This window comes from Giraffa tippelskirchi, chromosome 8 (assembly GCF_054371585.1).
Source record: "Giraffa tippelskirchi isolate mGirTip1 chromosome 8, T2T-mGirTip1v1.2.pri, whole genome shotgun sequence".
Lineage (NCBI taxonomy): Eukaryota > Metazoa > Chordata > Mammalia > Artiodactyla > Giraffidae > Giraffa > Giraffa tippelskirchi.
This window is the reverse complement of record NC_137282.1, coordinates 82,443,512-82,456,948: the sequence shown is the minus strand read 5'-3', so window position 1 is coordinate 82,456,948 and position 13,437 is coordinate 82,443,512. Positions and strand designations below refer to the sequence as shown.

Sequence of the window (13,437 nt, the reverse complement as noted above, 5' to 3'; positions counted from 1 at the left end):
GGAAGACATTACAACTGATACCACAAAAAGGATTGTAAGAGACCACTATGAATAATTACACACCAACAAACTGAACAACCTGGAAGAATGAATAAATTCCCAGAAATATAATCTACTGAGATTAAATCATGAAGAAATATAAAATCTGAACAGACCAAGTACTAGGTGGCAGGTCCCAAAAACCTCCCAACAAAGAAAAGCCCAGGACATATGACTTCACTGGTGAATTCTATCACACTTTTAAACACCAATCCTTTTCAAACTCTTCTAAAAAGTGAAGAGGAGGAAACACCTCCAATCTCATTTTACAAAGCCAGCATTACCCTATACCAAAAGCAGACAAACACACTGCAAGAAAACTACAGGGCAAATTCCCTGATGAACAGAGAACCAAAAGTCTTCAAAAAAAATATTAGCAATAAAAAGATCATACACTATGATCAAATGTGATGTATTACAGGCATGCAAGGATGGTTCAACATGCACAAATCAATGGATGATATACCAAATTAACAAACTGAATGATAAAATAATTATCTCAATAGCTGCAGAAAAAACATTTGACAAAATTCAACACCCATTCACAATAAAAACTCACAACAAACTCAATGTAGAGGGAATGTACATTAACATAGAGAAGCCCACAGTTAACATTATACTCAATGGCGAAAAGCTGAAAGCTTTCACTCTGAGATCACAGGAAGAAGGTAAGGATGGCCACTCTTGCCCCTTTTATTCAACACAGTACTAAAAATCCTAGGCAGAGTAATCAGGCAAGAAAAAGAAATAAAGGGCATCTAAATCAGAAAGGAAGAAGCACAACTGTCATTATTTGCAGATGACATATTATATACAGAAAACCCTACAGACTCCACTAAAACTGTTAGAACTAATAAACAAATTCAGTAAAGTTGCAGGATAAAAATTCAATACACAAAATTCAGTTATATTCTGATACACTAACAATAAACTATCAGAAAGAAAAATTAAGATTATCTCATTTACAACTGTCATAAAAACAATAAAATACCTAGGAATAAACTTAACCAAGGAGATGAAAGAGACGTATACTAAAAACTATAAGACACAGCTGATGAAAGAAATTGAAGACACAAATAAGTGGAAAAATATTCCATCCTCGTGGACTGGGAAATTTTTTTGTTGTTCAGTCACTCAATCATGGCTGACTCTTTGCGACTACATGGACTGCAGCATGCCAGGTTTCCTTGTCCTTCACTATCTCCTGGAGTCTGCTCAAATTTATGTCCACTGAGTCAGTGATACCATCCAACCATCTCATCCTCTGTTGCCCTCTTCTCCTCCTGCCCTCAATCTTTCCCAGCATCAAAGTTTTTTTCCAATGAGGTGGCTCTTCACATCAGGTGGCCCAAGTATTAGAGCTTCAGTTCAGCATCAATCCTTCCAATGAATATTCAGTGCTGCTTTCCTTTAGGATTGACTGGTTGGATCTCCTTGCTGTTCAAGGGACTCTCAAGAGTCTTCTCCAGCACCACAATTCAAAAGCACCAACTCTTTGGCACTCAGTCTTCTTTATGTTCTAACTCTCACATCTGTACATGACTACTCAAAAAACGATGTGTATATTGTATGTGTTAGTCACTCAGTCATGTCCGGCTCTTTGCAACACCATGGACAGTAGCCTGCCAGGCTCCTCTGTCCATGTAATTCTCCAGGCAAGAATACTGGAGTGGGTTGCCAATCCCTTCTCCAGGGGATCTTGGAGATCCCCATAGCTTTGACTATATGGACCTCTGTCTTCAAGGTGATGTCTCTGCTTTCTAATACACTGTCTAAGTTCATCATAGCTTTTTTTTCCAAGGAGCAAGCATCTTCTAATTTCATGGCTGCAGTCACTGTCCACAATGATCTTGGAGCCCAAGAAAATAAAGCCTGCCATTGTTTTCATTGTTTCCCCATCTACTTGCCATGAAATGATGGGACTGGATGCCATGATCCTAGTTTTTTGAATGTTGAGTTTTAAGCCACTTTTTCACTCTCCTTCATCAAGAGACTCTTTCCTTCCTCTTCGCTTTCTGCCACTAGGGTGGTATCATCTGCATATCGGAGGTTATTGATATTTCTTCCAGCAATCTTGATTCAAACTTGTGCTTTACCCAACCCCATTTTGCATGATGCACTCTGCATATAAGTTAAATAAGAAGGGTGACAATCTATAGCCTTGGCATACTCCTTTCCCAATTTTGAACCAGTCCATTGTTCCATGTCTGGTTCTAACTGTTGCTTTTTCACCTGCATACAGGTAATGTCCATACAAGCCAAAGTAATCTACAGATGCACTGCAATCCAATCTTTATCAAAATTCCAATGACATTTTTCAGAGAAATAACCCTGAAACTTGTACAGAATCACAAAATAGCCAAATAGTCAAAGCAATCTTGAAAAAGAACAACAAAGCTGGGGAAACCATACCTCCTGATTTCAAACTACACTATAAAGCAATAGTAAATAAAATGGTATGGATTGGCATAAAAACAGACACAAAGATCAATGGACAAGAATAGAGAGTTCAGAAATAAACTCATGCATATATGGTCAATTAATTTACTAAAAAGGAGCCAAGAATATTCAATGGGAAAATGATAGTCAATACATCAAATGGTGTTGGATAAACTGCAAAGTCACAGGCAAAAGAATGAAACTGGACCACTATCTAATACAAAAAAAAAATCAACTCAAAATGGATGATAGGCTTCAATGTAAGGCCCCAAACCATGAAATTCCTAAAAAGAGAAAATAGGCAGTAACGGTCTTGACACTGGTCCTGGCAATGATTTTTTTTTTGGAGCTGATACTAAAAGTGAAGGCAACAAAAATAAACAATGGGACTACATCAAACAAAAGCTTTCACACAGCAAAGGAAACCTTCAACAAAATGAGAAGGCAACCTACTGAATGGGAGAAAACATTTGCAAATTCAATATCTGACAAAGGGCTAATATGTAAAACATATAAAGAAATGATACAACTCAATACTTAAAGTAATCAAACAATTCAATTAAAAAATAGGTGGAGGATCTAAATAGACATTTTTCCAGAGAAGACATACAGATGGCCAACAAGTATATGAAAAGGTGCTTAGCATTACTATTCATGAGGGAAATGTAAATCAAAACCATGAGATATCACCTCATGCCTGCTACAATGACTACTATAACAAAGACAATAAATAAGAAGTGATGATGTGACTGTCCACACTATCCTGTATGCACTGTTGGTGGGAATGTAAATGGGTGCAGCCATTATGGAAAACAGTATGGAGGTTCCTCAAAAAATTAAAAACTACCATGACTGGGCAATTCTACTTTTTAAAATTTTTATTTAACTTATCTTTTAATTAGAGGAAAATTGCTTTACAATGTTGTGTTGGTTTCTGCTGTACAACAACACAAATGAGCCATAATTACACATATATCACCTCTCTCTTGAATCTCCTTCCACTCTCCCCATCCCACCCCTCTAGGTCATCACAGAACACCCTGTATTATATAGCAACAGCTGGCTCCCTGTATTACATAGCAACTTCTCACCAGCTATCTCTTTTACACATGGTGGTGTATATATGTTGATGCTACTTCCTCCATTCATCCTACTCTTTCCTTCTGCCACTGTGTGCACAAGTCTGTTCTCTATCTCTGCATCTCCATTCCTTCCCTGCTAATAGGTTCATTAATACCATTTTTCTAGATTCCATATACATATGTATTAATATATGATATGTTTTCCTGTTTCAGACTTACTTTACTCTATATAACAGGTTCTAGCTTCATCCACCTCACTAGAATTGACTGAAATTTGTTATTTTTATGGCTGAGTAATATTCCATTATAAATACAAACACACATATATACCACATCTTCTTTATTCATTTAACTGTTGGTGGACATCTTGGTTGCTTCCATGCCCTATCTATTGTAAACAGTGCTGCTATGAACATTGGGATACATGTGTCTTTTTAAATTATGGTTTTCTCAGGGTATATTGGGCAATTTTACTTTTGGTGATATATCCAAAGGACATGGAACCACTATCTCAAAGATATATATGCACCTCCATTTTCACTGTAACAGTATTTATAGTAGCTAAGACATGGGAAAAACACAAGTTATTTAGTCCACTGATGGGTAAATAGATAAAGAAAATGTGGTATATATATACAATAGAATATTATCCAACCAAAAAAAAAAAAAGGAAACCCTGCCATTTGCAACAATGTGGTTGGATTTTAAGGGCATTATGCTAAGATATGTAAGTTAGAGAAAGACAAATACTATATTATTTCACTTATATGTAGAATCTAAAAAAAACCCCAAAATTCATAGAAGCAGAGATTGATCTTTGCCACAAGTGGGAGGTGGGTGAAATGGGTAAAGGCAGTCAAAAGGTAAAAACTTTCAGTTATATGTTCTGGGAATGCAACGTACAGTGTGAGGTGATGGATGTTAACTAATTAATCTTACTGTGATAATCACTTCACAATAAATACATACAGTCAATCCTTCGTATCTGTGGATGAGCAATCTGCAGATACAAAGAGCTTACTGTACTACACCAACTCCTGTAGATACTGAGGGAACAGCTACATATCAAATCATTATTTTATACACTTAAATGAACGCATTTCTTTATATTAAAAAATTGGACAAATTTTAACTCTTACAATAAGATTCACTTTGGTTTTCATAACTGCATAAAGTAGGAAGGAAACTGGTTTCTCTATTTTAAAAGTGAACGAACTTTGAATCATATCTTTGAAAAAATCATAGCTAAGATTTGTTGAAGGCTCTGAGACTGGTGATCTTTGAACTACACAATGTATAATGGGCTTAATGGAGAATTTTTAAGTTAGTACATTAGTAGTCAGAGAAAGGCAATGTTTCTGTGGGTAGAGAATAGGATCTATGTTAAAAAATTCAGATTATATTGTATCATATTGTGTCATAGTACAGTATACATATACTGTTAACTCTAATACATATTACTCTAACATATTGAATTCCTTTATTCTTAAAAATGCTATTGAAAACTTCCCTATACAAGAACTTGAGACAGATATTAAGATAATGAATACCTACTTGATATTATACTATAATACATTATACACATAATGTGAATTATATACTATAATATTAAAATATTGTAGTAACTATGTAATATAATGCTATGATATACTTAACTATGTTACAGTATCAAGTAGGTATCCATTATCTTAATATGTGTATCAGGCTCATACAGGAGAGGATTTCAATAACATTTTTTAGAATGAGAGGGAATTCAGTGTGTTAGAATAATGAGTATCCTCTTATAAACCGGAGTAAGTTCTCTCAAATTAATCATTTGTTGGTCTCACCCCTTTAATCATGTTATCTATTTCTATAGATAGCAAAACCTTATAGAAGCTATGTCCTTGGCTGGTTTGAGATAACAAATGGGAATGAAAGAGACCACCACTAGCAAACTTTAATACATTTAACTTTTACGAAAAAATTCTATTTAATGAATCTCTTTAAATCAATATTAATTTCAGTTATCTACTAAGCAATGCTTGGATCAAAGAAATTCTATGAATAGAAATCATGGACAAAATTTTTCAAAGAATTGCTCTGAAATCATAACAGCCAAGTATGTATTATGCCAATTTCTGTAACAAATATTCTCTAAAATTTCCCGAAGATATCGCCAATAATAAAGTCTTTATGGAAATTAAAACTTTAATTTTTTTAGAAAAACATTTTATATATTGTTCAAATGAGCCAAAGTAAATTTCTACTGCAGCATTATTAAGGCTTCTGAATATGACAATCATAACTACTAAGAATTTCTCAACTTAGGAATTCAAAAACTATGGCAAAAATTCACTGTTAGAAACAGTATGTTCTCTCACACCTACAGAAGCCTAGAGTCCTAAACACAATCCAAGTAGATCAGTTAATGCTACATAAAGGCAAAACCTAATTTTAGTGATCAATCTTTTACTACAGTAGTAACTAAGATGAAATAACTGCCTCTAATAATGACTGTAATCATTAACTGATCAAATGAGCACTATATTTTAAACACTGCTGACCATGAGAACTATTAGCTAACTCTGTAAAGGCCTTGATCTCAAATAACAGATAGCACGTGATATTTCTTGAAAGCAGTTAAGTGCAAATGATGGAAAACAATATACTATTTAGAAGGAAATAGGGGAGCAAGAATAAAAAGTGATTTCTTTGAATATGAAACTAAAGTATTTTGAGGCACACTAGAATTGCAAAAGGCCAAAATCAAACTGTTAAAGTGTGTAATTACTAACAATAAGCTGTCAGCAACATAATGCATGTTAGTTGATGATCATGCCTAGACTTAAAGATGATATGTGTGTGTGCATGCTAAGTCGCTTCAGTTGTGTCCAACTCTTTGCGACTCTATGGACTGCAGCCCTTCAGGCTCCTCCGTCCATGGAATTCTCCAGCCAAGAATACTGGAGTGGGTTGTCATTCCCTTCTCCAAGGGATCGTTCTGAACCAGGGATCAAACCCGTGTCTCTTATGTCTCCTGCATTGGCAGGCAGGTTCTTTACCACTAGCGCCACCTGGGAAGCCTAAAGATGGTATAATTTATTATTTTAATTTGGATACATATTGTACATTAGGGTATATTTTAACCAGAAAGATATTATTTTGGCATTTAATATACTGTCTGAGGTATATTTTAATAGACAGATATTTTTAAAAATTTAAAGGTTTTACAGAGGTTATATTGGTTCACCACTCATCTCTTCTTGGCAAGGAAGAAACAAGGTGATGGTAAAAAGAAGGGGAAGATAACAGAAGTAGGAAATGAGAACAGAATGGATTCAGAGTCAATTCTGTAACAGGTATATAGCAAAATAAAGGTAAAGAATAAATTAAACAGACATGACTATAAGTCGGTCTCCTTTGGAGCTTAACAAAAAGTAGATAATTGACAGGGTGGAAACTCTAGGCAACATGTGAAAATTACATAGCTTTTGAGCTAGGGTCTACTGGTGGGATCATAAAAGATGAATTCATAATTTTAAACTGCACCCAGAAGACTTCTCTAAGATGTGAGCAACACAATCTATTTATTTAACAGGTATTTAGTATGATCTTTTTATGTACTAGGTATTATGTTAGGTACTATTAACAGGAATATACACATATCCCCATAGAAATAAAATTAAACGTAACATCACTTTACATTGTTCACACAAAAGACAAAAATACATAACCTATACCGGGAGTCATAAACCTATACCCCTACCATTCAAAATTTATCAGCTCAAAGCATATTCAATTAATTTAAAACTACCCTAAAGGATAAATATTTTAAATATGGATATCATATTAAAGTTTATGGCTCTTTCAAGAAAAGAAAACCTACCAAGAATTTTGGCCCTAGGAATCAACAACAAAATATCCCAGCAATACTCAGTTTTTACCCAGAAAACATAAATATGTCAGAAGATGATTTTCTGTGACTCCAAATAAAATCCCAAGCAATGTATACTACAAAGGGTCAGTAATCCACAACTGGCATTCCTATGCATGTAATTTAAAAAATCCACAATTATATACCTCTGCTATTGCTAACCTAACAGCAGAGATCTAAAATAAAACCAAAATTAGTCCATTACTGAAAAACATATATTAAACCTATGGTATAAATAAAGCCAAAAGATATCCACGTAGGATCCTGAAATGAATCTAATTGATGAAAAGGTTCACTTTTAGTTGTATATGCATTGATATATGTGTGTGTATACACATACATGCACATGCATACACACAGACACCACACTCTTAGCAGGCAGACATACCCAGATTAGTTACTAATATCAACATACCAAGTATATATGCATTTGTGTTAAAGGTATACTTAGGAAAAACATTGGATTAGTACTAAAAGTTTGTATTCACAGGCAATGAAATTACATGTGAAAAAACCAAGAGAAATAATACAGTAGTTACTAATTAGGAACTATATTCATTTCTTGATATTTAGTTGTAAGGATTCTTTGTTAGAACAGTTTAGAGAAGCAAGGCTGGCATAAATAAGCTGACAGAGGGGCAGGGAGAAAAAGATGGTCCAGATCAAGGGGACAAGAGGGTACCACTTTCCATCTTTCCATCTGACTCTTCTATAATTGTATAACTATATGCTTTAGTTTATATATATAAGCCACTCTCAAATTCTCAGTGAAAAATAATAAAGACAATCTCTATCTAAAAGAAAACAATTTTGGTGCTAGCCACTACACTGCAGCAACCTCTTTTACATAAACAATTCTGAAAAGGTGCATTCAAGGTAAATACTAAAGACTATTCATTAAAGCTAAGACTTTAATTTTTATAGGTCTGATAGCCATAATTTAAAATCTGAAAGCTTCACTTAAATTAGTACAGATATTAGTGATCCAGAGGCAATCTTTTTTCATTTTTGAAAGACAAAACCAAATAACTGACATTGAGAAAGTAAACATACAAGAAGACAAGAATAAAAACAGATTAGTCTTAACAAGTTATTTCTTTGACTAAAGAGTTCTTAGTAATAATACTATGTTTTCAATTAATGTTTTTTGATAGAAAAGATACAACAGCATTTTACAAAGATAATAAGCAATACACGTTCTTTATCTCCTAATACATCAAATGTAGTTATACAACACAACATTCTGTGATGATGCAAATGTCCTCTCTGTGTTAATACATCAGCGCATTTGGCTACTGAGGATGTAAATTTTTAAATTTTATATAGTTTAAAGTAAATAGCCTAAAGAGGCTATAAACTATCATATTGGACAGCACAACTCTATAGAGTTTCATGTATTTATTAATAAGAATAAATCTAGGTTCTTAATGACCTTCTTTCACAGAATGTGAACTTAAAAATCAAACAAAGAATCACTTCTGTTACCTTAAAAACTATATCCCAACCTATTTACATTGTACAGGCTAAATAAGTTTTACCACATAGCATCATCAAATTTTATATAAATATATAAGAGTATACAAACCCCACAAAATTATATTTTCTGTACAAACTGCTACTGTATTTTCAGCACTTGCCTTTTTTTTTTCCTCCTGGAAACAATACTATTTATGTAACTAGAGAATTTAACTCAGAAACCATGCAAAACCACCCCCCCAAAAAAACCCAAAACAGAAAATAAAACAAAAACACATCCAAACAAATTAAAAAACACCAGAAACGTTTAAAACTGATGATTTAACCCAATTTAAGACATAAACACCATTCCCTATTACTCTTCCATAGAAAAGACCAACACTCTGTATTTAAAAAAATAAAACATTCATAACTATCTTCTCCATAAAAAGATGAAATAACCTTTTACACAACTTTTTAAACTATATACACTCAAACCATTAATTAATGAATAATTATTCTTTAACAATTAATAATTGACAATAAGTTTGTTGGAAAACAATATTAAAAGACATTTAACATTCTTAAAGGAATCTGTAATATAGACTTTTGTATACCATGTAGCTTTTCTGAGACTTTAGAAATTAAATGCAGTCACTTTATTACCTCACTACAGAATGGATTATCTCTACAGTTAAAATAACTTTTTAAAAAGTTGTTAAATACACCTATGTTAATCATGCATTCTAATCATTCACTTGATTAGCAAGCAACTTTCACAAATGCTGAAATAATTAAACAGCAAAAGGAACTTTTCTCTGTGAACCAATAGTAAAAATCACAACTATGGTGAGTAGTAGAGGTGGGAGAGAAAGAATTTTCAACAAGAACTTTTGTCTGTGTTACCACAAACAATTCACCTGTTTTATATTGTTTTCTTTTCATGCAGTAGTGTTTCAATTTTTGTAAACTTCCATTTTTAAATCCATAGTAATCCTATAACTTAAGAGAAAGCTCACTAGAACACAGATGACATCAGAGTAAGTATTCTTACCTTTATTTGACTTTGATGGTTTATTCTTGATAGGCTTAAGGGAACTTCTTGATTTATCCTCTCTATCTTTAATAAGTTTTTGAACATCATCCAAAGACAGTTTTTGCAGGACAACTACAGGCTTAGCTCCTTTATTTAGATCTTCAACTAATCCCATTTTTTCTACTTTGTCTTTCTGCTCTCCTTTCATTTCCATTTTCTTTGTCTCCTGAGTAATATTGCCATCTTTATCCCTCTTGATTTTTGGAATGACAAAATTTTTCAACGCACCAGATCTGCCCCCCAACAAATAACTTGGAAATTCTGCCTTATTGTCAGGGTGCGTTTTATTACTGTCTACTTTACTCTTGTTACCCTCTGTCCTTCTGTCATCCTTACTATTTGGCGATTTAAAACCAGGCTTATCAGGTCTTGATTTATTAGAATCTCCTTGTTTAACACGAGGACTGTCAGGTCTTGACTTTTGCTCCCCAGAAGATGGTCTTTCCCTTGAGTCCCCTGATTCATGTCTGTGTTTTCTTTCTAGTTTATCAGGTTTTGAACCATCAGACTTAATGCCATGGTCATTTCTACTAGAGGATCTCAATGTTTCTGGTCTTCGAACCCTAGATTGATCCCCTCGATGTCGTTCAGATTCACTCCTGTCATCTGACTTTTGTTTACTGTCATGATCACGTCTTAGTGACTCAGAGATAGATCGCCCATCAGGTCTCTGCTTTAAGGCTTCAGCTCTTTCTGATTTTAACCGAGGTGAATCAGATTTAATGTCCTGTTTATGTTTAGACACTTCAGGTTTTTTCTCTGTTGATGGCTTTACAGAATCCCTCCTATTTTCATGTCTATGTTTCGGTGTTTCAGGCCGACCTTCATTTTTTTGCTTTGGAGTTTCAGGTCGGCCCTCACCTTTCTGCTTTGGAGTTTCAGGCCGTCCATCACCCTTTTGTTTGGGGGTTTCAGGACGCCCATCACTCTTTTGTTTTGGAGTTTCAGGTCGGCTTTCACCCTTTTGCTTTGGGGTTTCGGGTCTTGATTTTGTTGTTTCTGATCTGCCGTTATTTTGTTTGTTGTCATTTGGTTTTGTGTCAGGCAGTCTATTTTCATTTTGTTTAGGCTCAGCTGTGGTGCTCTCATTTTGTCTGGATTCAATCATTCTGTTCTCATTCTGTTTAGGTTCTTCTGTTGGTACCTCAATTTTAGTTTCTAACTTAGTTTCACTAGATTTTGTCTCTACCAATCTGTTTTCATTTGGTTTAGACTCTGCCAATCTACTTTCATTCTGTTTCACTTCACTCTTTAAAAGCTCAGGATCAGACTTTTTTTTAGGAGTCTCAGGATGGTTTTCTGGTGTAGATTTAAGATTTCCAATAATATCTTCCTGAAGAACAGAAATAGGTGCGTCATTACATTGTTTGATTTCTTCAGGCTTTTTTATGGAGTCTGAATCCTGAGTTATAGAGGCCTGAGAGTCCACTCTTCCTGCCTGATGAAGATCAATGCTAACCATTAATGCTGGCCTTGACCCATTTCCCGTAGAACCCGTCTCCTGAGAAGCTGGTCTATTACCTCCTGTAGCACCCCCAGCCTCCTGTGGGTAAGAATCTTGTTTTCTTTTTTTCAAAGGCTTATCTGAAATTCAAAGATAAATATTCAGTATCAGTAATAGACATATATTCTTATCTTATTAAAAACCATATGGACTTTTGACTATTTTAAAGTCACATTTAAAAAAAATGTGGTGAATGCAAATGTCAATATGCATATATAAAATAGTAGGCATGAATGGCATAATACTTTAAAACCAAGATTTGAGGAAATATTCACGTTTGCTGTACCTCAAGAAATTTTTGTGACTAGAGTAAAAAGATAATTTAAACTGCTAATCTAATAAAAACTACAAAGAGCCCCAAAATGGCAACATACAAAACAGGGTGCTTTTGCCACATGTAAGGAAAGTATGAAAAAGAATAAAACCCAAAAGAAAACAGAAATCATGTCACTGAAAAAAAAAAATGTATGAGGAGAGAGGAAAAAAAGAACTTAATAATAATTATTACGCTTTGATCCAGGATTCAAATTCTTCAAGGTGTCAACAGCACAAATCTAATTTAAAAGCTAACACACAGTTCATAAAATATATAACATGATAGCGCCTTGAGACTCTGCCTGCTTTAATGATACTTGCTGAATTGCCTGGCTATTTTAACAGTTATTTTTAATTTTTTTTAGGACAGTCTTTATACTCTCTTATAGTATTCATTAATATGATAAAATATTATTTAAGAAAAAGAGGATCAAACAGTGAAAAGTCAAAATGACCACTAAAAGCAATCCCTTAAATATGACAGAACCAAGTTCTGGGGGGGGGGGACGTTTTTAATAGTAATGATGCTTTTACACACCAAAATTTCATCGTTTTATTTTTAAAATATGAAGCAGCAGCCCCTTACAGTTTATAATCTAATCAAATATTACTAAAATTTATTTTAGATATTTGCCAGTAATTTTTTTAAGGAACTAATCATTCTGCGTTTTCAGTTATTCAGAAGTCAAATCTATCACTACACTTTCTCCATTTGCAAAATAACTACATGATGATAATAATAAATTATGTTATCATTAAACTGTTTTCCCTACTTAAAACTAACCTGGCAAAAACTTCTATAAAGCTTTTTGTATCAGCATCTAAGAAAAAAAACACTCAGAATACTAACTTATAGAATTTTGCGTCTGACTGTTCTGCCACACAAAACAACCTTTATATCTTCCCAAAGGGCACACCAAATAATTACCTCAAAAACAGGATGCTTTATAACCTTATATTTATCCCTTAAACTTTTATAAGCATTTAGAAAAAAATCTAAGCATCTAGAAATTTAAATTAGCATTAATCCAAGATTTCTTTGTTTTTCAATGAAATATGCTTTATGAAAGCCATTAAAATGGTAACCTAAGCATCTAAGAATTATTGACATAGATCTCAAGCATCTGGAGAGCTCTCTTAAGAGATGTGTGGCTCATCCTTTTATTAATATGACCAAGTTGTCTTTTAGAAAAACATTAAAATATCACGAAGGCTAAATTTTAAAAGACTGCAAAATACTTAGTAATTAATATATCATTAACCTTATTCTAACTTATCATTATTAAAATGTAAATTTAGCAGAGTTTAATTTCAAAGAAATTATCATGTTGTATAATTTCTCTGATGATAAAATATAGCATCTTTATATAGATGCTCTAATTATTTAGAACAAAAAGAAAAAGCATTTGTACATGAGTGATATGTTAAGTTTAGGGAAGAGCTTATACTTTTTCTACTACGCATAAAATATTGCTAAATACAAAGTTTTAATTTTTGAACTATTGAAGGGTACTTCACCTCTTCTGTAAAACCCAGAACAATTCCATTACTACTGCAAAGATTCTTGGATAAGTTAAAAGCACGCAGGCTC

The 13,437-nt window shown here is 33.5% G+C and overlaps 1 protein-coding gene across 3 annotated transcripts in view; it reads right to left on the bottom strand.

Annotated features, from left to right (window-relative positions):
• NIPBL (NIPBL cohesin loading factor) overlaps positions 1–13,437 on the bottom strand; it is a 198,452-nt gene that overhangs the window by 79,813 nt on the left and 105,202 nt on the right. For 2 of the 3 annotated variants that reach the window (XM_081522004.1, XM_081522003.1), the window contains exon 10: positions 9,986–11,611. The exons of the other annotated variant lie outside the window; for it this stretch is intronic. In XM_081522004.1, coding sequence (XP_081378130.1) covers positions 9,986–11,611 — 1,626 coding nt within the window. The remainder of the gene's footprint in view (positions 1–9,985; positions 11,612–13,437) is intronic. 3 annotated transcript variants of the gene reach the window in all.